Source organism: Protopterus annectens, chromosome 7.part0 (genome assembly GCF_019279795.1).
Source record: "Protopterus annectens isolate FY-2018-M chromosome 7.part0, PAN1.0, whole genome shotgun sequence".
Lineage (NCBI taxonomy): Eukaryota > Metazoa > Chordata > Ceratodontiformes > Protopteridae > Protopterus > Protopterus annectens.
The window spans coordinates 1,110,458,423-1,110,484,073 of record NC_056739.1 but is presented as its reverse complement, the minus strand read 5'-3'; the positions used below and the strand labels follow the sequence as shown (position 1 = coordinate 1,110,484,073).

The 25,651-nt window shown below is 41.6% G+C and overlaps 1 protein-coding gene across 1 annotated transcript in view; it reads left to right on the top strand.

Moving 5' to 3' along the window:
- MORF4L1 (mortality factor 4 like 1) overlaps window positions 1-25,651 on the top strand; it is a gene marked incomplete in the record, with an annotated part of 852,677 nt that overhangs the window by 572,372 nt on the left and 254,654 nt on the right. Inside the window, 1 exon segment of the mRNA XM_044077694.1 lies at window positions 24,381-24,553. Coding sequence (XP_043933629.1) covers window positions 24,381-24,553 — 173 coding nt within the window.

Sequence of the window (25,651 nt, the reverse complement as noted above, 5' to 3'; positions counted from 1 at the left end):
ACTGGCAGACATCCTAAGCAGAAATATGACAGATCCACACGAATGGAAGTTGCATCCTCAAGTTTTCACAAAGATAACTCAAGCATGGGGAAGGCCAGACATAGATCTCTTTGCCTCCCACAGAAATCACCAATTGGCAAAATTCTGCTCAAGGACCTTTCATCCACAGGCCTGGAAAGTGGACGCACTCTCTTTCAGTTGGGCAACAATAAATAAAAATGAGGCTCCAGGACCCTGCTCCGCTAAAATTAAAGTAGTTTAATATGCTTAAAGCGTGATAAATAATCAGTACACTTTTCGTCGGTTTACATACACCAACTTCTTCAGAAGCTGAAAACAGTGGTTCATACAAGCACAAAGTTTAAATACTGTCACATGCACAAAGCACCCGCCATCAATTGACATAATTTAGTTCACCTAATGGTGGTTGTCATAGTAACTAACCATTCCAAGACTTGCTTTGCAGACGTAGCCACATCAAAAGCGAAAATTCGCAATGGCAGATGAAACTTGTAATTTGCTCCGGTTCCCAAGGTTTAAAATATTAAGACAGTATTCTAAAAACATAAAAATTGCATAAACATAGCACATTCAGACGAACGGTCCCCTACTTACTTAATAGGTGCATTGTCATACAAAAAAGCATCTTCTTAAATAAAAGTGTAATTTAAAATTGTTAAAAATCATTGATACAAGCTATATTATATTACATTGACTGGTTAAGTAGACGTAATGTCTAAGCAGTAAGGTAATTCCCTCTCTAAGGTAAAAACCAAATTCAATGTTACAAAAGTAGCCTGTGTGTTCATTTAAAATACTATAGTGTATTAGGTGGTATGATGTTTTAAATTTTGGACGGTGGCATCAAACAAAAATGTAAACAGCTGTAAGGTAGTGCCCTTTCCATAATGAAGTACCCACGGCTGTACTATTTAATCCACCAATGGTGTTGTCCAAGGCTCGTTCTCTACGGGTCCCCCTTACCACAATGAGTTGTAAAAAGTGTTTATATATATATATAGGAAGAAATGTTGACCTATCTACAAACATAGTGGACGTCAAGTTACAAGTGCATATCCTCACATTGTGTATGTTTTCAAGTCAAGTGTGAAATTATATGTGCATGCAATAATATTCTACCTTCTAAATAAATGCACAGTCTTCCAAAGCACGACGTGCCTTATGGCTGGCATTGTGGGACTCAATCACTGTATTTCTGTCCCTTCTTCTCGGACAAACAGGGTGGGTTGTTGAAACAATGTGTCCCATACCTCACCACCAGTACAGAGTAATAAGCTAGGCAGGGGTGGCTCTGACCAATTTGACCAACCAATAGTAGTTGATGGTGGCCCCTAAAGGTAACCATTAAAGAGCCAATTCAGTTATCTTTCCAAGTTCTTAAGTTTAAGAATGCAATTGATGGATGTCATTTCATTCAAACCCGGTTTCTGGTTGGCGTTTAATCTTAACTGACAGATCAGTTCCTTTCTCTCCAGTTTAAGCGAGTCGTAACCCCCTCTGGTGTCTCTGGTCTGTTGGTCAATGACTCTGAACTTAAATTGGTGGCCGGCATTGTCCAATACGTGCCTGGCTAGAGCATTGGTTGTCCTTGCGGTCCTGATACTGTATAAATGTTCATAGATCCTCTCCCTTAGTCTTCTATCGGTTTTCCCGATATAGAAGGCTGGGCAGCAACAGCATTTAGCGAGGTATACTACTAGTTTACTGTTACAGTCAAACTTGGAAAAGGATCTATATTTACAGCCCCTTATGGTAAAGTTGACACCTTCATCAATGCAGTAACAGTACTTGCACATTTGGCACTTGAACATGCCCAATCTGGTCGTATATGGTTGCTTTGTTCCTTCCAAAAGCTCTTTTAGATTGGGTCCCCGTTTGTAAATAATTTTGGGCCTCATGGGAACTATATTTTGGAGGTCATTGTCATTGGTCAAAAACTCCCAGTTTTTTAATATTATGTTGTTAATTTTCGGGGAGTCAAAGCTGAATGTGTAGCAAAAACCACCGTGAAAGTCTAAATCAGTGGAAGTTCTACTATCACCTCTAATTGACCCGGTAGCACTGGTTGGGTCATTGTTCAACAGTGGGACATAGATGTTCAAGTCTCTCTTACGTTTAATCTCGTCCGTGATCTCATTTAGTAAAGTCCGAGGGTACCCTCGTGCAAGGAAAAATTGGTTTAAGGTCTGGCATTCGTCCAGAAAATCTTTATTTTTACTAGACATACGCGCAGCCCTAACAAGTTGCCCCTTAACAACCGATCTCTTTTGGTGTGCTGGATGGCAGCTGGAATAGTGCAACATAGAGTTCGAATAAGTTTCCTTGCGGTGTATTTTGGATACCCACATCCTGTTGTCTAAGTCCTTACTTAGATCAATGTCCAGATAGTCGATCCGATTTGTATTGTATTTAAACGTAAATTTGAGAAACCTAGTGGAATTATTTAGGTTTAACATCAAATTTTTGATTTCAAATTCTGATCCTTGATATATCATAAAGATGTCGTCAAGAAATCTGGTGTAGAAACCTATTTTTGAAATAACGTCATCAACTGCCAAAATGTTGTTTCTCTCCCAATTAGCCATAACCAGATTTGCTATACTTCCTCCACTAGGTGATCCCATGGCGACCCCTATTTTTTGGTGGTACAGGGATCCATCAAACATTAAATAGTTGTATGAAAGGACTGTATCCATTAGCTCACTAACTAATTGAATCTCTTCGTTGGGTGCCTTAAGTAGCTTTAACATGGCCCCTACCCACTCAATAGCTATGTCGTGGGGAATTGATGAGTACAAGTCCTTAACATCAATTGTTACAAGTAGACTTTCTGATTGAAAGTCCACCAAATTCATCGCCTCCAAGAACGACCATGAGTCCTTGGTGATTTGCTCTTCTTTTTTAACGTACCTTTGTAGTATGCTATCAAGAAGCTTGCTGCATGTATACGTAATGCTCTTCCTGCCATCAACCAATGGTCTCATGGGTAGGTTATCGACATCCTTATGTATTTTTGGAATCCCGAATAGCACTGGGGTTCTTGGAGTCTGTTGTTGTAAATAAATGTAGGTATCTCTGTCAATCCTGGCCTCCACGTACAATTCTTCAATAAAGGCCTTAACCTTCTGGTGTGCCCCGTTCATTTCATTAATGGTAACCTTCAAGTAGCCTTCACCATCCAAGATGGCATTCATCCTATTAGTGTAGTCTTCGTTGGTCATTATCGTGACACCTCCACCCTTGTCTGGCTTCATTATTCGCACTTGACCTTTTCTAAGGAGAGATAATTCTTCTCTTTCATTTATACTTGTGGTCTGGTCTTTCAATTTGAGTTTAATATTTTGTTTCATTAAGTTCCTCATGTCCATTTCGGTTACCTTTTCAAATAACATTAACGATGGATGCAGGGGGGGATTGTATACACTGGACACATAGAGTTCGGACCTCCTGTTAAGTCCGTTGCCCAATAGTAAGCTCAAATTCAGCTTTCTGGTGAATAGCCTCAAGTCAATTAAAGTGTTGGCCAGATCAAAATGTGAAGTGGGCACATAAGTATTTCCCTTGGCCAGCAATTCAATAATGTTGTTACTGATAGTATGTTCAGTGTAATTGAAAACTTTGAAGTCCCCACTACTGTTTACCAAAATTTTGCAACGGGTAGTATTGGTAGGTTCCGCAGCAACTTGGTCCCTTAGAGTCACCACCTCTTCCTCCTGCCGCCTTTTCTCCTGGTACCCGTTGGCCCCTGGTTGGAGGCCACTGTTTGAAAATTTTGTACCTGGGGTACTCCAATGTGATTCCCACCCCTATTGCCATTGTTATTGTTGTTGCCGGTAATCTGGCCATTCCCCTGGTTGGCCAGCCTCTCACTTTTTCTTAACCCCTCATTAAGGGGGGGTCCCACATAATGGTCATTATCATAGAATTCAACATCACCAATGACAGCATCCATGGTTGGTTGCTGTCCATTTGCTTGTCCCCTTATGTTGCCATCTCCTGGGGCAACCGGTATGGTATTCAGGTGTTTCACTAGTTTGGGGTAAGCCACCCCGTTCTTATAATCATTGACGTCCCTAGTGATTTTTTTCTTTTTAGTCAGATTTAATTTGGAAAGATGGTCGTCAATGCTTTCGAAACACCTTTCATACTCGTACTGGTATCTCCGAAAGTCCATGTCACTCTTAATTGAAACGTCCAGTTCGTTAATTTCGTCCAGCAGGGTGTTAATAGAAATCTGGTAATGGTCACTAAGTAACCCCAATAGTTCCAGCCCATGCCTATCAAAAAGGTTAATGAGAGCTGTATGAAATGGGGACCCTTCAGTCAACCCAGCAGGGAACTGCCAATGCCTTAGTCCTTTTGGTACCACCTTTAATCTGATACATTCACGAAAGTATGCAACCTCCAGTTGCAACTTTCTTACCTTGAAAAGTTTCTCATCGAAAATACTCAATTTCATTGATAGGTCCTGGCTTACCTCACTATTCATATTCGGACTGCCGTTGTGTTGTATATCCCCAAAAGTAAATTCGCGTTGTATCCAGGCCCCAAGTGTTGGTGTCATAACTCCAGATCCGCCGACTCTTGCAATGTCGGCAGGTCTGTCACTAGTATTTACCATTGGTTCCTCGTTGTTATTGGCTCCCCGTTCTAATCCAATATGGCCCAAATTGGCGTTCATATTACTGCCATGTCCACCGCTACGTCTGTCCTGGTCATGTGCATTGCCACTGTTCAGCGCTGTTGTCCCCGTCATTGCCCCTTCAGTGGGGCCGCTTCCGACACACCGTATTCCCCTTTGGTTCGCCATGACCGACTCCACCTGTTGGGATAAACGGTCGACTTTCTGGGTCAAAATTCCACTAAAATTAAAGTAGTTTAATATGCTTAAAGCGTGATAAATAATAACTACTTTAATTTTAGCGGAGCAGGGTCCTGGAGCCTCATTTTTATTTATTGGTTGGTTTTGTCTGGATATTTCTCAGTTTGTTTTTCGTATTATGGAACCAGGCAGCCCTAACCTGCTAAATGAAGACCTGCAGAGCAGTACTCCGAACAGGAGCAGTGGCAACTTAACAACTCTCATCGAACTTTTGACCCAGAAAGTCGACCGTTTATCCCAACAGGTGGAGTCGGTCACGGCGAACCAAAGGGGAATACGGTGTGTCGGAAGCGGCCCCACTGAAGGGGCAATGACGGGGACAACAGCGCTGAACAGTGGCAATGCACATGACCAGGACAGACGTAGCGGTGGACATGGCAGTAATATGAACGCCAATTTGGGCCGTATTGGATTAGAACGGGGAGACAATAACAACGAGGAACCAATGGTAAATACTAGTGATAGACCTGCCGACATTGCAAGAGTCGGCGGATCTGGAGTTATGACACCAACACTTGGGGCCTGGATACAACGCGAATTTACTTTTGGGGATATACAACACAACGGCAGTCCGAATATGAATAGTGAGGTAAGCCAGGACCTATCAATGAAATTGAGTATTTTCGATGAGAAACTTTTCAAGGTAAGAAAGTTGCAACTGGAGGTTGCATACTTTCGTGAATGTATCAGATTAAAGGTGGTACCAAAAGGACTAAGGCATTGGCAGTTCCCTGCTGGGTTGACTGAAGGGTCCCCATTTCATACAGCTCTCATTAACCTTTTTGATAGGCATGGGCTGGAACTATTGGGGTTACTTAGTGACCATTACCAGATTTCTATTAACACCCTGCTGGACAAAATTAACGAACTGGACGTTTCAATTAAGAGTGACATGGACTTTCGGAGATACCAGTACGAGTATGAAAGGTGTTTCGAAAGCATTGACGACCATCTTTCCAAATTAAATCTGACTAAAAAGAAAAAAATCACTAGGGACGTCAATGATTATAAGAACGGGGTGGCTTACCCCAAACTAGTGAAACACCTGAATACCATACCGGTTGCCCCAGGAGATGGCAACATAAGGGGACAAGCAAATGGACAGCAACCAACCATGGATGCTGTCATTGGTGATGTTGAATTCTATGATAATGACCATTATGTGGGACCCCCCCTTAATGAGGGGTTAAGAAAAAGTGAGAGGCTGGCCAACCAGGGGAATGGCCAGATTACCGGCAACAACAATAACAATGGCAATAGGGGTGGGAATCACATTGGAGTACCCCAGGTACAAAATTTTCAAACAGTGGCCTCCAACCAGGGGCCAACGGGTACCAGGAGAAAAGGCGGCAGGAGGAAGAGGTGGTGACTCTAAGGGACCAAGTTGCTGCGGAACCTACCAATACTACCCGTTGCAAAATTTTGGTAAACAGTAGTGGGGACTTCAAAGTTTTCAATTACACTGAACATGCTATCAGTAACAACACTATTGAATTGCTGGCCAAGGGAAATACTTATGTGCCCACTTCACATTTTGATCTGGCCAACACTTTAATTGACTTGAAGCTATTCACCAGAAAGCTGAATTTGAGCTTACTATTGGGCAACGGACTTAACAGGAGGTCCGAACTCTATGTGTCCAGTGTATACAATCCCCCCCTGCATCCATCGTTAATGTTATTTGAAAAGGTAACCGAAATGGACATGAGGAACTTAATGAAACAAAATATTAAACTCAAATTGAAAGACCAGACCACAAGTATAAATGAAAGAGAAGAATTATCCCTCCTTAGAAAAGGTCAAGTGCGAATAATGAAGCCGGACAAGGGTGGAGGTGTCACGATAATGACCAACGAAGACTACACTAATAGGATGAATGCCATCTTGGATGGTGAAGGCTACTTGAAGGTTACCATTAATGAAATGAACGGGGCACACCAGAAGGTTAAGGCCTTTATTGAAGAATTGTACGTGGAGGCCAGGATTGACAGAGATACCTACATTTATTTACAACAACAGACTCCAAGAACCCCGGTGCTATTCGGGATTCCAAAAATACATAAGGATGTCGATAACCCACCCATGAGACCATTGGTTGATGGCAGGAAGAGCATTACGTATACATGCAGCAAGCTTCTTGATAGCATACTACAAAGGTACGTTAAAAAAGAAGAGCAAATCACCAAGGACTCATGGTCGTTCTTGGAGGCTATGAATTTGGTGGACTTTCAATCAGAAAGTCTACTTGTAACAATTGATGTTAAGGACTTGTACTCATCAATTCCCCACGACATAGCTATTGAGTGGGTAGGGGCCATGTTAAAGCTACTTAAGGCACCCAACGAAGAGATTCAATTAGTTAGTGAGCTAATGGATACAGTCCTTTCATACAGCTATTTAATGTTTGATGGATCCCTGTACCACCAAAAAATAGGGTCATGGGATCACCTAGTGGAGGAAGTATAGCAAATCTGGTTATGGCTAATTGGGAGAAACAACATTTTGGCAGTTGATGCGTTATTTCAAAATAGGTTTCTATACCAGATTTCTTGACATCTTTATGATATATCAAGGATCAGAATTTGAAATCAAAAATTTGATGTTAAACCTAAATAATTCCACTAGGTTTCTCAAATTTACGTTTAAATACAATACAAATCGGATCGACTATCTGGACATTGATCTAAGTAAGGACTTAGACAACAGGATGTGGGTATCCAAAATACACCGCAAGGAAACTTATTCGAACTCTATGTTGCACTATTCCAGCTGCCATCCAGCACACCAAAACAGATCGGTTGTTAAGGGCAACTTGTTAGGCTGCGTATGTCTAGTAAAAATAAAGATTTTCTGGACGAATGCCAGACCTTAAACCAATTTTTCCTTGCACGAGGGTACCCTCGGACTTTACTAAATGAGATCACGGACGAGATTAAACGTAAGAGAGACTTGAACATCTATGTCCCACTGTTGAACAATGACCCAACCAGTGCTACCGGGTCAATTAGTGGTGATAGTAGAACTTCCACTGATTTAGACTTTCACGGTGGTTTTTGCTACACATTCAGCTTTGACTCCCCGAAAATTAACAACATAATATTAAAAAACTGGGAGTTTTTGACCAATGACAATGACCTCCAAAATATAGTTCCCATGAGGCCCAAAATTATTTACAAACGGGGACCCAATCTAAAAGAGCTTTTGGAAGGAACAAAGCAGCCATATACGACCAGATTGGGCATGTTCAAGTGCCAAATGTGCAAGTACTGTTACTGCATTGATGAAGGTGTCAACTTTACCATAAGGGACTGTAAATATAGATCCTTTTCCAAGTTTGACTGTAACAGTAAACTAGTAGTATACCTCGCTAAATGCTGTTGCTGCCCAGCCTTCTATATCGGGAAAACCGATAGAAGACTAAGGGAGAGGATCTATGAACATTTATACAGTATCAGGACCGCAAGGACAACCAATGCTCTAGCCAGGCACATATTGGACAATGCCGGCCACCAATTTAAGTTCAGAGTCATTGACCAACAGACCAGAGACACCAGAGGGGGTTACGACTCGCTTAAACTGGAGAGAAAGGAACTGATCTGGCAGTTAAGATTAAACGCCAACCAGAAACCGGGTTTGAATGAAATGACATCCATCAATTGTATTCTTAAACTTAAGAACTTGGAAAGATAACTGAATTGGCTCTTTAATGGTTACCTTTAGGGGCCACCATCAACTACTATTGGTTGGTCAAATTGGTCAGAGCCACCCCTGCCTAGCTTATTACTCTGTACTGGTGGTGAGGTATGGGACACATTGTTTCAACAACCCACCCTGTTTGTCCGAGAAGAAGGGACAGAAATACAATGATTGAGTCCCACAATGCCAGCCATAAGGCACGTGCTTTGGAAGACTGTGCATTTATTTAGAAGGTAGAATATTATTGCATGCACATATAATTTCACACTTGACTTGAAAACATACACAATGTGAGGATATGCACTTGTAACTTGACGTCCACTATGTTTGTAGATAGGTCAACATTTCTTCCTATATATATATAAACACTTTTTACAACTCATTGTGGTAAGGGGGACCCGTAGAGAACGAGCCTTGGACAACACCATTGGTGGATTAAATAGTACAGCCGTGGGCACTTCATTATGGAAAGGGCACTACCTTACAGCTGTTTACATTTTTGTTTGATGCCACCGTCCAAAATTTAAAACATCATACCACCTAATACACTATAGTATTTTAAATGAACACACAGGCTACTTTTGTAACATTGAATTTGGTTTTTACCTTAGAGAGGGAATTACCTTACTGCTTAGACATTACGTCTACTTAACCAGTCAATGTAATATAATATAGCTTGTATCAATGATTTTTAACAATTTTAAATTACACTTTTTATTTAAGAAGATGCTTTTTTGTATGACAATGCACCTATTAAGTAAGTAGGGGACCGTTCGTCTGAATGTGCTATGTTTATGCAATTTTTATGTTTTTAGAATACTGTCTTAATATTTTAAACCTTGGGAACCGGAGCAAATTACAAGTTTCATCTGCCATTGCGAATTTTCGCTTTTGATGTGGCTACGTCTGCAAAGCAAGTCTTGGAATGGTTAGTTACTATGACAACCACCATTAGGTGAACTAAATTATGTCAATTGATGGCGGGTGCTTTGTGCATGTGACAGTATTTAAACTTTGTGCTTGTATGAACCACTGTTTTCAGCTTCTGAAGAAGTTGGTGTATGTAAACCTACGAAAAGTGTATTGATTATCACGCTTTAAGCATATTAAACTACTTTAATTTTAGCGGAGCAGGGTCCTGGAGCCTCATTTTTATTTATTGGTTGGTTTTGTCTGGATATTTCTCAGTTGGGCAACAATGACAGTTTATGCCTTTCCACCTCTCCCTCTGCTGCCCAAAGTTCTGTTAAAAATCAGAGCAGACAGACCAAAGATGATTCTCATTGCTCCAGACTGGCCAAGACAACACTGGTACCCACTCCTGAAAAGCCTGACGCATTCCCCACCATGGATCCTGCCTCTAATGCCTCTTCTACTGACTCAGCACAACTTCAAAACTCTTCACAGTCAGCTGAAAACACTCGATCTAGCCGCATGGAAGATTCCTTAAATTCACAACAGGCCCTACTCTCCAAGGAGGTGCAGGATGTCATTTTGGAGGCCAGAAGACCTTCTACAAGAAAAGCCTACTCTGCAAAATGGAAACGGTTTTGTGCCTGGAATGAGAAAAAGGGTCAGAATCCTGGAATACTGAATTTACCCCAAATATTACAGTACCTAGCTGAGATGTTAAGCAATGGGCTTTCATTCTCCTCCATCAAAATCCATGCCTCAGCCATTTCTGCAGAATACAACACTGATCCTCCTTTATTCTCTCACCCCCTCTTAAGACAGTTCCTCAGAGTGGCTAAGAATATAAAACCCCCAAGGAAACAACCAGTACCTGCTTGGGACCTCAATTTCATACTAGAAAAACTGACCTTGCCTCCTTTTGAGCCAGCTACTTCAACAGACCTGCAATACTTGTCTTGGAAAACAGCCTTCCTCCTGGCAATCACTTCAGCTCGCAGGGTTTCGGAACTACAAGCCCTCATGGCTGTGCAGCCTTTCATCATTTTCCATCAGGACAGAGTTACCTTACGAACCAATCCGTCCGTTATGCCAAAGGTAGTATCCAGGGTAGCCTTGAATCAGGCTATCCACTTACCTACCGTTTACCCTAATCCTCAAAACAAAGGGGAAAGACTACTACATTCCTTGGACATTCACAGACAGCTGCGTTATTATTTGGACAGAACAAAGCCTTTCAGAAAATCAGAGCAACTCTTTGTGTCCTATGCTGCAGGAGCTCAAGGGAAGCCTATTTCCAAACAGACAATCTCAAAGTGGATAGCCCACTGCATACGCTTTTGTTACTCTTTTCATGGTAAATCTGTATCTGCAGGCATCAGATCTCACTCCACAAGGGCCACAGCTACCTCTGCAGCTTTCCTCAGGGGGTTCCTACCAAAGATATTTTGGAAGCAGCCACTTGGAGTTCCGTACATACCTTCTCCAAGCACTATCACCTACCATTATACTCCAAATCTAGAGCAGGCTTTGCCACTGCAGTCTTGCAGGGCATCCTTGCTCCTCCTAGTTCCACCTAGTGCCTACCACCCCTTTTTTAGCTTTGGGATTCTACCCATCTGTTATGACTGCAGCTGTGTATGCACGATGAACATAGTACAGTTTTTTACCTACCATAAATGTAGATGTTCAAGTGCTAATACAGCTGCAGTCCAGGTTTCCCTCCCTCCTTCCCCTCTTGGGACAGGCCTAACGGCTAACACCTCCTCATACAACCTGATTGGGGTATTCTTTTATGGTGTATTTGCTTGCGACTACTGTTTTTTTTGATTATATTGCATTGCGTTATTACATAATTTTATGTATTGCCTTCCTTCTGGGGGCACCTGACATCTGGGGCAAGAAAAACTGAAGAAAATGGCGTCGGCTGGATCTTTTATACCCCTGTCGCACTGACGTCAGGGAGGAAGCGACGACAACCGACACCGGACCTAGACTTTGGAATTTGGCCGACTGAGGGACCCGCCTGACGGCAGGAAAACCCATCTGTTATGACTGCAGCTGTATTAGCACTCGAACATCTACATTTATGGTAGGTACAAAACTGTACTTTTTGGGTTGTGTGTGGGGTGCAAAACAAGAAATTATTAAAATAAACTGTGTGATTGCAAAGACTACATATGTTCAGAATCAATCATGTTGTCACAGAAACATCTTATGTACTTCACAATACCCTAACAGTGAGATCCTGCAAGGCTGTGCTGATTTTATTCATAGGCCTAGGAAGCTTGCCAGGAAACTGTTACTTTCTTATAAAACCTGGTACAGCACTGGTGATGCACGTACTTAGAAATGTACCCCAGCAGTCAGAAGCAAAGTAATAGAGTTGTGCCATCAACAGTACGTACTAGACGTTTAATCCTGAAGAAGCAGTACTAGCATACCCAGTTCCAGATTATCCATTTCTTTGATTAGACACTGATTTGTACCAGTTAAAAAGGTGTGTGTGTCTTTAAATATGTCAGTCATCCTGGGTTCCCTGAAATAGCCAAACAAGGGTGTAATTGGTATGGTAATGAAGAAAAGTTGTTTTTGTTGACAGACAGTATTATTTTGTACCTGTTAGACCCAGAAAGACAACCTCATTGTTGTAGAACATTTAAGAAAGTTATTTTTGGGTTATGTAATTAAGGAAACACAGGCTGTAGCTGTAATATGTACCCATGCATGAATTGGTCCAGCGATACCCATATTTATTGGGAACATGGTAAAATCAAGTATTTAGGAGTATTGATTAAAAAAGATTCTGCTATGACAGCTAAGGATATGTGGGAAGAGACTAAAAAGATAATACAAAAAACTGAGAAACTTGTAGCTTTTTACAGACATGGATGGCAACATAACAAACAGTGAAAAATGTATTTTGTCTCTCTAGATTTATTTGTAGGTCAGGCATATTTTTATCAACCAGAGAAGAAGTTGTGGACAATTAATAAGGAGATGAATAAATTTATTTGGGAGGGGAAGAGAGGGCAAGGGTCAAGTGGGATAAATTGATTCTTCCAACAGAACTAGGTGGTTTAGGATTACCTGATTTGAAAGGATATTTTACAGCTGAACAGTTAAGGCTCAAGTACATAACACAAGTAGAAAGCTATAATTCAAAGTGGAAAGGGATGATGATGAAACGGGTGGATACAAGAAATAAGGAGAGAGTGGGATTTTTGGATGCAGATCCTTAAGGAGAATAACAGTCCTACAGAATATTATATTCATAAATTAACAAAAAGTATTCTAAGAACTAAGCCAACACAATAATGGAAAAGACTATTTTGCCAGTAGGAATGGCTGCAATTAGATGAGTAGAGGCTAGGTTAAAGGGGGCTGGAATTTAATGGAGAAAACTGACAAAGGAACCTAGGTGTTGGGAGCAAATAACTGAGAAAGAAAGGTAATAGAATGGGAAGAGGGCAAGAAGAAATTTGGACTGCGAGCTAGAGACTTCCTTCCCTATCAGGGTTTGGTAGAGTATAGGCAAAGAGAAAGGAATAGGAGAATTTTAAGTGAAACACTTGGTTGAGCAGAATTTTGAGGTGAATTTAGAAAGAAGCTGCTGTTAAAAAAGGGATAACAATAGGGCATATAAAATAATGCACAACAACTATAGGAATAAATCAGAGGAAGTTAGAAAGACTGGGAAAAGAGATTGTTGCCTTGTGAATTGTGTATAGAATGGGAGGACATATGTATGCCTCCCAAGTATGCCACAAAGTCTAGAAGATTTAGGATTTTTGCTTGAAGTGTGTGCAACAGGTGTTTTATACCCCAAGCAGACTCCAAAAAATGTTTAGTCAGGCAGGTCGCATGTTGGAGGCGTGATGGATAATAAAGAGTTATCTCTTACCATGTCTGGTCTCTTACGGATTTCTAGGAGGTGATCTGTGTCTAGCATGCAAGACATCTTCCAGCCCACTACTGAGGACTTGCTTCGCATCTACAAGTCAAATGGTATCAGAAATACTTGATCTACGAACATAATCCTTTTCAACATTAACAGAATGATTTGGAGGGTCAGGCATATCTTGCAGTGGAAAATAGTTCTCTGGTATAGACTCCCCATCTACGTAAAATAAAGTTTATCACTCCCCACATTCAAGCATAACTTATCAGTGGCATGTGTGTTGCATATTAAGCCTGTTGACATGGCAGGTACAGTAGTTGTATTGTTAACTTCTTAGGAACTCAGTTGTGCATTTCCTACTGTAGTGTGATGTTCAAACCATATCCTTAACCAAGTACATAATCTTTTTTCATTGTTACCAGAATAAAGAAGTAATGCTGCAGAATTGTAGTTTCTCTTTTTTTATATTAAGGTGTTAACTGTATCATTATTGCCTGTAGAATTTAGAGGAATTTGATGTTCTTCATCTCACATTGCTGCAGTCCTTACACTTGGGTAGTCCGCTGTCCTCGGTCGGCCCAAATATCAAAGTATAAGGCTGACATCGGTCAAGGCGCATTTGACTGACATCAGGACGTCAGGGTACAAATGCGCATGACCGACGTCATATCCTCAGTCTTTTTTGCCGCATGGTCCGATGCAGAAGCAGCGTTGCAAGTGCCGTTCGGCGTTCTGAAATTTTCGTATTCTGAGTTTCAGACCGAAACCAAGTTGGGCTAAGTACCCCGTTGGGGAATATTTTTGTTTTTTCTTGCCTCAGTGGTTTACCGGATGTCAGAAAAAGTGAATAACTGTATTTCTTGTGGGAAACAGATACCGCATAGAGATTATCATACTTTGTGTATTCCTTGTTTAGGGCCTGAGCACGACGTTGTTGGGTGTCGCTTTTGTGCTAGATTCAATAAGCACTATTAAGAGAGAAGGTTAGATTGTGCCAGGTTAGTCTTCGGAAGCGGTTCTTCAAGAATAATATGCCGCCGGATGCTCGGCGGCCCGCCTTCAAGAAGCGCAGACAAAGCAGCTAAGCCTAGGCTAGAAGAGCGTCCGTGCGGACGCCGGTTCTTTAGAGGTGTCGGTGGAGCGGTGGTTCCGCGGAGGTTTCTCTGGAGTCCCAGGGAGAGACTTTGTTATTGCAGGATGTGGCCTCTCAGGAGGCAGGTCAGGCTGAAGGGGCTTCTCAGGTTACTGTACTCCCCTCCCTTCTAGGGTGGTTAGGCCCTCTCCTTCTGTTTCCAAGGCTTCTCCCAGAGGCAGGCCAGGTTTAGCTTCAGTTGGTGTCACCCCTAGTTCTTCAGGATCTGTGCCCAAGAAGCATATGCTTAAAATGGCAGAAGATTTGATTACTTTGATTAGAGGTTCTTTGCCCCCTCCTGATAAGAGACCTAGGGTGGAACCTGAGTTAGGAGTTTTGAGCAGGCTTGGATGTTTCAGAGTCTTGACTGAAGACTTGCAGGAGTATTCTCCTTATTCTGATTCTGATGTGGATGATTCTACTCCTTCTGCTTCTCCTCCTGAGGATTTTTCTTTTCAGAGACTCTTCATTCCATGAGGGAGCATTTTAAGTGGGAAGGTCAGGACTTCTCTGATTCCAGGAAAAGGCTTAGGGAATTTTTGCTTTTACCCCAGCATAGGCCTTTGGCTATACCTCCTGTTCTGGATGTTGTGGAAGATGTGTTTGCAGAGGCTTCTCTTAATCCTGATTCTTTGCCTCCTGCTCCTGTTAAACCGGATAGGTATTACAGGGTGCCTGAAGCTCATAAGTATCTTTTTAAGAGTCCTAGGGCAGACCCAGAAACTGTTAGTCAGGGGCCTAAGGGTGTTAAGGCTTCTGTTGTCAAAATCCGGTTCCTCCAGATAAAGAGGCCAGGGCTTTGGATAGATGGGGAAAGAAAGTTTATACTTCTTCCACCCTATCTATGAGGGCTTTGAATTGCCAGTTTCACATGTTGAAATACCAAAACTATCTACTTTCTCAATTGAAGTCTAAGGTAGATGCTCTGGCGGAAGGTATTGAGTGTAAAGAGTTACAAGATTTAGTACATGTTTCTGAACAGGTGGGTAAGCATTCTTTGCAATGTGGTTTTGATGCTGTACAGGCCTCGTCTAGGGTGGCTGCCACTGGGTCAGTTCTTCGCAGGCACGCCTGGCTGAGGGATCAGAATTTATCTGACCATGTTAAGACAAGGATTTTAGATGCTCCTTTGCAATCTGATGTGTTGTTTGGTTCTCCTGTTGAGGCAGTCTTAAAGAAAATGGAAGACAAGGCTAAGTCTATGCAGACTGTTAAAGATTTTTTGCAGGTTCAGCCTCCGAGTTTAGTAGAAATTGGCCTACCAAGGGGTGGACGTATCCTTCTTATGATTCCCAGTCTAGGGGTAGATCTAGGCGTGGTAGGGGCAGAGCTCAGGGCTCTTTCAGGCCTAGAACAGGAGTTCACCTGCACAGTCTTCGGTGAGGGCAGGGGTCAGTCCTTTAAGTAAACAGACCCAATGACCTACCTTTTCAGCTGCCAGAGCCTTCTCGTCTGGCAGCACCTTTGGGAGGAAGGTTGGCACTTTTCAAGGAAAATTGGAGTTTAATTACCCAAGACAGATGGGTATTGGATATCATACACCACGGTTACAGGTTTTATTTCCATACCTTGCCTCCTTTCAAAGGCATGCCAGACGTTCCTCCTCAGCAAAGAATAGAGGCTCACAAACAAATTTCTCTGTTACTTCAAATAGGGGCCATACAGCCGGTCCCTATGCCAGAAGTGGGCCTAGGATTTTATTCTCGCCTGTTCCTAGTACCAAAGAAAGGGAACACGTGGAGACCAATTTTGGATTTATCTATCCTCAACACTTATCTGGACATTCCCAAGTTCAAAATTTTGGCGTTACAACAGCTTTTACCTCTGCTGGGCAAAGATCATTGGATGGTAACTTTGGATCTCAAGGAGGCTTACCTTCATGTTCCTATCAGACTGAGTTGCAGGAAGTATCTGCGTTTTCGGGCTGGGACTTCTCATTATCAGTTCTCTGCATTGCCCTTTGGCTTATCTACTGCCCAGAGTGTTCACGAAAGTTCTGGCTCCAGTGATAGCTTTCCTCAGGCTAAAAGGAATACAGATCTATCCTTATTTGGACGATTGCCTGATTCTGGCTCAAGGAAGGGACGAGCTTCTTCATCATTTGGAATATGTGATAGCAGTGCTAAGATGCCTGGGGTATTCTGTGAACGAAATAAAGTCCAGTCTAGTACCCTCTCAGGACATGTGCTTTCTGGGTGTAAGACTGAATACAGCATCCCAGATGGCCTTTTGACCCCGGACAAACAAAAGAATCTTTCCCTTTACTTTCATCAATTGTCTCATCAGTCCAGGCTGACTGCAAGGACAGTCCTTCAAGCCTTGGGGTTCATGGCATCTTGTATTCTGGTGCTTCCCAATGCCAAACTGCATATGAGGAAGCTACAATGGTATCTCAAAAATGTATGGACACAGCACTGCCAGGATCTGGACACTGTCATTCAAATAATACCTTGCATTCAAAAGGAATTGTTGTGGTGGGCTCAGGAATGTCACCTAAACAAGGGACTCTCTGTGACCCGGCCAGAGGCGAGTCAGATTCTAACGACAGATGCCTCAGACAAAGCTTGGGGAGCTCATCTGAATGGAAAGTGGATACAAGACAAGTGGCCTGCCAGACTACAACATCTACATATCAACTTGAAGGAGATGTTAGCAGTCCAGTTTGCATTAATAGCTTTCAAGGATTTACTTCTTCCAGGGCAGGTGTTGATTCTAACAGACAACACAACTGTCATGTGGTACATCAACAAGCAAGGGGAACACATTCTTATCCTCTATGCAGGCAAGCAATGATTTTGTGGGAGACTGCTCTCAGTTTACAGCTAAATCTTCAGGCAAGGTTTCTGCCGGGAGCACAGAACTCCTTAGCAGATGTGTTGAGCAGGCAATTATGGATCCCCACGAGTGGAAATTGGATCCTCATGTATTTCAGAAATTGACAGTGTCATGGGGAACTCCAGACATAGATCTGTTCGCTTCTCCACTAAACCACCAGCTGCCAAAGTTTTGCACGAAAAGGTTTCATCCCACAGCTTGGAAAGTGGATGCTCTTTCTTTCAATTGGAGCAATCTTCATGTGTATGCCTTTCCACCTCTGCCTCTCCTCCCTAAGGTACTACTAAAGGCCAGACAGGACAAGCCAAGGATGATTTTAATAGCTCCAGATTGGCCTCGACAGCATTGGTACCCATTACTGAGAAGTCTGGTACGGGAGCCTCCATGGCCTTTGCCTTCGATTCCACACCTGTTGTCTCAGGAGGACAGTCATTTGCTCAATGTCAAGCTTCACTCTCTTCACCTAACAGCCTGGCATTTTCTGTTTTGAACCATAGTGGGTCTCGACTTCCACAGCAAGTTTTAAATGTTATTTTGGAAGCTAGAAGGCCTAGTACAAGGAAAGTGTACGCAGATAAATGGAAGAGATTTTTATTTTGGAGTGCAGCAAAGGATTTTGATGTTTCTGAGCCTAATTTAAGTGTGGCTCTTCAATATCTTACTGAGTTACTGGACAAAGGTTTGTCCTTCTCTTCTATTAAGGTTCATGCTGCAGCAATTTCGGCTCACTATGATTGTGCCCCACCATTGTTTTCTCATCCTTTGTTCAAGCAATTTCTTAGAGGGGCAAAGAATATAAGACCCCCACGTAGAGCTCCTACTCCTGCTTGGGATCTCAATTTTGTGTTGGAGAAACTCACTCTACAACCTTTTGAGCCTGCAGCTACTACCGAGTTGAAATATTTATCATGGAAGACTGCTTTTTTGTTAGCCATTACCTCTGCAAGAAGGGTTTCTGAATTGCAGGCCCTTATGGCGGTTGAGCCTTTCTTAATTTTCCATAAGGATAGGGTATCTTTACGTACTAATCCTTCCTTTATGCCTAAAGTGGTTTCTAGTGTGGCTTTAAACCAAACTATTCATTTGCCTACTTTTTATGCAAATCCCCAAAATAAAGGGGAAAAGATTTTGCACACTTTAGATGTACACAGGCAGTTGCGATATTATTTGAGCAGAACTAAAGGGTTCAGGCAGTCTCAGCAGTTATTTGTTTCTTTTGCTTTGAGTTCTCAGGGCAAGCCTGTGTCAAAACAAACTATTTCTAAGTGGATTGGGTTTTGCATTGCTTTCTGTTATTCCCATCATGGCAAGGAGATTCCAGCTGGGATTAGGCCTCATTCCACTAGGGCTACTGCCACTTGACAGCTTTTTAAGGGGTGGCAGCTAAAGATATTTTGGAGGCAGCTACTTGGAGTTCAGTGCATACTTTCTCTAGGCATTATCACCTTCCACTTTACTCTAAATCTAGGGCTGGTTTTGCCACTGCTATTTTGCAGGGCATTTTGGCAGCTCCTGCTTCTTTATAGTTTTGCCATCCTCCCTTACCTCTGCTTTGGGATTCTACCCAAGTGTAAGGACTGCAGCAATGTGAGATGAAGAACATAGTACAGTTTTGTACCTACCATAAATGTAGATGTTGAAGATCCACATTGCTGCAGTCCAATTTACCCTCCCTCCTTCCCCTCTGTAGTTAGAGGCGGTTGTGTGGGTTGGGTTGTCAATATTGTGTATATTGTATATATTGTACATATTATTAGTGCAAGGGTGGTTGGTTGGTTGTTTGCTGTCTTTTGGTTTTGACCTTTCTTTTTAGGGTCTTCTGACATCTGGGGCAAGAAAAGACTGAGGATATGACGTCGGTCATGCGCATTTGTACCCTGACGTCCTGATGTCAGTCAAATGCGCCTTGACCGACGTCAGCCTTATACTTTGATATTCGGGCCGACCGAGGACAGCGGACTACCCAAGTGTAAGGACTGCAGCAATGTGGATCTTCGAACATCTACATTTATGGTAGGTACAAAACTGTACTTTTCCTAATGAAATATCAGTACACTAGCATTGTTATGCTTCCCCCTTCCGTGAGGCACAGTTGTCCAGATCAAGATTATTGTGCTAAAAAAGGGACACACATTTCACAGCAACAGAACAGTTAGCATGTAGACCATTGATCGTGCAAATATGATAGTATCTAAAAATCCATTTTGGGGAGATGTGGGTACACTGCTCCATATTGCTGATAACACACTGATCTCTTGCAGCATTGTGTTTTATGTTAAACATAAACATAAACATAAGAGTTGTGGGAAGGTATTCACCACATCCGCGGTGGTGCAGCGGTAGCATTGATGCTTCACAGCAAGAGGTTCTCCCGTTCGATTCTTGGCTGGAGTGCAGGGAGTGCCTTCTGTGTGGAGTCTGCATGTCCTTCCCGCAGTTGGGTGGGTGTTCGAAAGACATGCATAAATGGGCGTTGAAGGTTGAACGTCGAGCTGGCACCTCGGCGTATGTGAAAATTTACTGCCAATCATTAGCGGACCAGAGTTCAGCTGTGGCAACCCCTAACCGGGAAAAGCCGAAAGATAAACAACAACAACATTAGATGTTTGAATGTTAGAGGCATGGTTGCAAGGTTGGTGCCTTTCATCCCATTGGTTACACCAGTGCTACATGTGATTAAATAGTGCGGCCATTTTCAAATAGAGGCCAGCCTCCTCGCAAACGCTGGAAAATGTTCTTAAAATCAGTTCTTTAGTTTATTTTATGTGAAGTCTGGCTAAAAGTAAAGGGCTTATAGTTGTTGGTGACTTTTGTATTTCATTGTAAATCAGTTCAGTAGAAAAATGTAGTAATCCCCTTTTGAGAAACTTATTAAATCATGATTATTTCAAGTGTTTCTGTGTACAGGAGTGAGGCTTGAATTAAGATGATATAGGTGCTTTGATTTTTGTAAGAGGGTAGGAGGATCAGTGACATTTCTTTGGTTTGAAGGAGGCTCATAGTGACCAGGCCCAATAATTTGTAGTCTAGACGAAACATTTTTTGTTGTTGTGTGCAGTGTTAGGGTGTTTTTCTGCATTTATTTATTCTGTGGGATTTTTCTGCATCACTTTTGGTCAAAAAATTAGCAGAGGCTATATTATAGCAATAACCCATGGCTGGGTGTGGGTAATGCTGGATTTACCCATGGTTGGAGTGGTTTGGTCACTAGGGTGAAGCCCAAGTGACCCAACAAACCTAACTGGGTAAATCCAGCATTGCCTACACCCAGCTGTGGGTTATTGCTGTTATATAATGACATTATTTAAGAAAAAAGTTACTTACTTTTCTTAAATGTCTTTGTATAAGGGCTTTCTTGATGTACTGCACATGCGTATGGGACTTTTGATCCCACATTTATGCAGTACATCAGTGCTGTATAAAGGAAGCAATGGAGAAACGTTCATAGGTTGGTACTAGGCTTTTGGCCCTAGGGCCTATACAAGCCTAGCCAAAACAATTCCCTGGCTATTTCTTCCCGCAATACTTACTTCCCTGCACCCCTGTCTAGCAGGGCGGCTGACATGATCCCTTAGGTGAATTTCATATCTCCCATCCAATCTTCAAGGTTCTGTTTGAAGAGGGTCAAAGAGGCGCTCTGCTTGACATGTATGGGTAGTCTGTTCCAGAGTCTGGGGACTCTCTGGGTCAGGAACCTATTCCACTAGCATGTTTTGTTCATTGTGATGACAAGGTTTAGATCCCTGGAGAGTGTGGCTCTGAGGGATTGGGATGTCTTTAAGTGTAGCATGTCCAAACAGCTCTGGGCTTGACATGGCCTTGTATGTTAAGCAGAGATTGCCTCTGAGTAGACGATATGCAACAGAGTATAGCTGGAGTTTTTTTACGATGGGCAGCATAGGGCATTTGCTTTAGACCTGTGATTCTTTTAGTAAGGTATTTCTGCGGCCTTTCCAGTTGTTGCAGATGTCTTGAGAGGTACATACCAAATGGGGCATTGTATTCTATAATGGGTCTAATGAGGGATGAGTACAGTGGGACAATGACCTCCTTTTTTCTGGATGAAAAGCCCTTAGTGATGAGATGTGCCACATAGAAGAATTTCCTGATTGTTGTGGCGATGTGCTTATCGAAAGTGAGACTACTATCCACCTGGGTCCCTAAGTCTGTTTTCACACTTTCGGTGTTTAGTGTACTGCCATCTATCTGGTAATTCATGGGTATATGTTTTTTTCCCCCAAAGGGGATAACTGTACATTTCTTGGCATTGAGCTTGTGCCCTTGACTCTGGCAACAAGCATCTGTTTCTTTAAAGCCGTTTTGTAGAATATCCACATCATTTGGAAGATCTCCGTTTTTTTGGGGTTTTTTTTGTTAATGGCACAGTATACTCTGTTGTAACTCAATGTATAGTGGCTTCATGATTATTAGTAACTACGTTAAGAGAATTATGTCTCTAAGAATTCATTGCAATAAGTACAACATTTTACAAGTTAGTAATAATGTAAGTACCTGTTCGTTTCAAGGGATCAGACATGTTTTAAAACCTCATTGTCTTTCCACTATTGAACATTTCAGGTAAAAACTTGTTAAACTATTTAAATTTGAATTTAATGTGGCAACACAATCACCTGGAAATATTGTTTTCGCTCAAAAGTGCTTGTTGTTGAACCCTCCGATCTAGCAATCCGGTTCTACTTGAGTAAAGAAAAAAAATGACACCGATAACTGTATCTCTTAGTCAAAGTCGTCTACATCTGCAATGTGTCTTAGCAGTTTTAAACAAGAATGCTATGTAAATAATTCATACACTTCAGGAGTATCATTCATTTCTAGATTCCTGAGTTCTTTTAATAGTCACAAGACCATATTTGACTAATTACCTTTCATCTTGTTCATTTGGTTCAATTCCTGGCAGTAGTGCCTGTGTTTGAATATGGCAGTTTGCACAGAGGATCAAGCACTGTTCTTTCTGTCACTGTTACCCAAAGCCCATAATGTTCAAAGTGTGTAATTTTAGAAGGGAGACATCTTTGTATAGTAAATAAACGTACACCTAACGACAATTGAGAGGGTTATTGTTGATGTATTGCTGCCATGCCAAGCACCAGTACTTTTAATTTACTTATAAAAACATTGTGTTTAGACAATGTAACTATATTAAGAGCTACATTAAGTTTTGAAACTCTGTAGACTTTCAATGTACAGGAGAGATGAGACAGAGGAAATCAGGTACATTTCTCTAGTTTTTCATAAAGTACCTGATTATCCTTGTATTTTTCTGTGTCCTGTCTCTTGTTTTGATGCCTCTGTTTTTCTCTGATTTTTTTGTAAGTTTTTTTTTTGTACAAAAAAACAATAAATAAAAAAGCAGATTTTCCATAGCATATATTAGTAGAAGAAAGTCTGGGACTTGGGACCGGACTTTTTTCCATTGGTATATACTCCATTTAAAATGGGCGTGGTGGTTGGGCTCACCAATCAGCATGCTCGTTTTTGAATGTTAATAGCCAGTTGTGTAATACATTTTCGATCATAGTTATTTGCGCATTGTTTTTGGTGTTTTGTTGTTAAGGAGCTTTACAGGCTTCTTTTGCTTTCCACAAGAGCATGTGTTGACTTAAGAACTCCGCTTGCCTCTTCCTGGATAGTAAAGTTAGTGTAGGGCACACAGTGAACTGTTTTATTGCTGGATTTCCATGTAATGGCCACGACCTAAAGATGTCCTGATTTGCTGAAAAAATCTATCCTGAAGACTGACATTCTTCTCCACCTTATTCCTCAAGCAAATGATTTCCAGCAGTAGTGATCCTGCTGTTTGAACATGTGCTGTTATGCTGAATACCTTCATCCAAGCTGTACGTGCATTCTTTTTTCGTTTGTACTTTACCTCTTCATAGTATTAAGCTAATTTTTCTTTGCTTTTGGAAGTGAGGAGACACTTCCCACCACACGAGTGGCTTGGTCAGCTACATGCATTTCTTTGTTGTTTTGATGGCCAGACCTTTACTTGAATCTTTTTCAGTCTGTTCTAATTTGGGGCATTGGCAAACTCCACTGTCTGTGTTTGAATTCTGTCCATCTCATTTGTGACACTGAGCTCTGATAGAAACTGTTCTCCAAGGGCGTCTTTGCTACAGCTGTACCTCCTTTTCTGGTTCCTGGCATTTTCTGTCCTTTCATCAATGGTTTGGACAGGTACACAAGTAAAAATCCTTACGATTGCATTCTGTGTGAGATAGTTTTGTTACAAGGTTGCGATACTTTCTTTTGTATCATAATGATGTGCCAAGAATACTGTCTTTGTTGGTGCTGTCCTATGGTTGTTCATGAACTAATAAAGGTCCACTACTTTTTTTTTTGTATGGTTCCTTCCGTAGATATCACAGAGATGGACAAGATATTAAAGGGGGGCCCACTAAAGAGAAGCTGTAACAGAGTGCCCTGTAGTGATGGGAACAGTGAATGGGTTAAGACCGTCCTGACTATACTTTAAGTACTGAGGTTGTAGTAAGTTCTTGTATAACAAAACTGTGAATAAGGCTGTTGTATTTCCAGATCTTGGAGAACTTTTCAATCTAGCAGGTCTGTGTGTCCATTGCCTGCTTGGAAGAGGTTTTTCATCATGCCGTGTCTGCCTGCATGCAAGTAAGGGGTGATGGGTGCAACTTTTTAAGAGTGCTTTCCCCTCATACAGACAAGCCATGGTGTGGATGTTTGTTTTCTTGCCTAGTGGTGCCTTTCTTCAAAAGTAAAAGAATCTGTTGGCCAAAATGAATTTTAAGAACAAGACTTCTGCATTTTCGGATAGTCATGTACACAATCTTTATTTGAATATAGCTAATTTGCGTCTTTAAAGTTGAACTTTTCTTTGTAATGAAGTGAATATTCGCAGATAGAGAGTATCCATGGACTGTTGGAAGTGGATTGCTTGTTCACTGTTAGAGCATAGAAGCCTATGGTGTTGGTATTGATTACTTACTTTTTTTTTTTTTTTTTACTAGAGAATATGCTGTAAATGAAGTTGTCGCAGGAATAAAGGAGTACTTTAATGTCATGTTAGGCACTCAGTTACTCTACAAATTTGAAAGGCCACAGTATGCTGAAATTTTAGCAGATCATCCAGATGCTCCCATGTCACAAATCTATGGAGCGCCACATCTGCTGAGGCTGTTTGGTAAGGTTTACATGTTTGTGTTGTATCTATAGCATTGCTAGGGTGACTTTTTTTTTTTTTGACAAGTTTGGAATAAGTAATCACTTTACAAATGATTATTGTATCCAGTAAAAATTTAGATTGATGTCTGTCAAGGCAGAGCAGCCACTGATTTAAGCTTTTTTTCTGGTGGACTTCTGCCAGAGAATTGCATGTTCTATCATTAGTGTTCCTGCTGCTGTTGGGTATGAGAAGAGATGGTCTACCATTTGTTTGCATTTCCGTTTTACTGTCATACTACCAATAAGTTTGTCATGCTCTGTAGTCAACAAACCTTTGTTAATTAGGTTATTTGGGTAATGTCTTCTCCCTTATTTGGTTTCCCCTTAGTCTAGTATGATTGTGGAAAGCAGACTGTACTTTTTCATCCGTACCCCTTGGTGTAGCAGGAGTTTACCCCACTTGACTATGTACTCTAAAAATGTGAAGTGAAATGTAAACTCTTGTGTTAAATGCCACATTGTTTCTTTATGGATCATTTTAAAGGTTAAAGTACAGAAAAGATAGTGATTGCTTGGTTCAAACTTATCAGTTTTATTCTGAAGTTTTGATTGCATATAAAGATGAAGGGCTCAGTATTAAGTTTCTTAACTCAGACTTTATTTACAAGTCTCTGGAGCTCTTATTGTGACAGTTTATTGTTGGGCGTTCAAAAAGAAGCTAGGCACTGACAGCAAAATAGGAGGATGTGGAGACCATTCTGGGAGTGAGGTAAACCTGGTCACAAGCAGAAAGGAAGCCGCCAGAACAGATTGCAGATGTTCTTCGTGTTTCATGGTTGCAGTCATCACATTTGGGTTATTCCTGCCAGGGTAGCCCTCGGCCGGCCCGAATACCAGAGACTTAGTATTTCTGCATCGGTTACTGTCGCTTGAGGACTGACGTCAGGTCATCAGTAGTATAAATTAAGGTAGCCGATGCCATTACATCAGTCTTTCTTGCCATGGAGCCCGAAGCAGAAGCAGTTCGCATGAGTGCCGGTTGGCCGCTACCTGAGTTTTCGTCTACCCAATTGAAGTTGAAAGCTTCTAAAGCTAAGTACCCCATTGGGGATCCTTT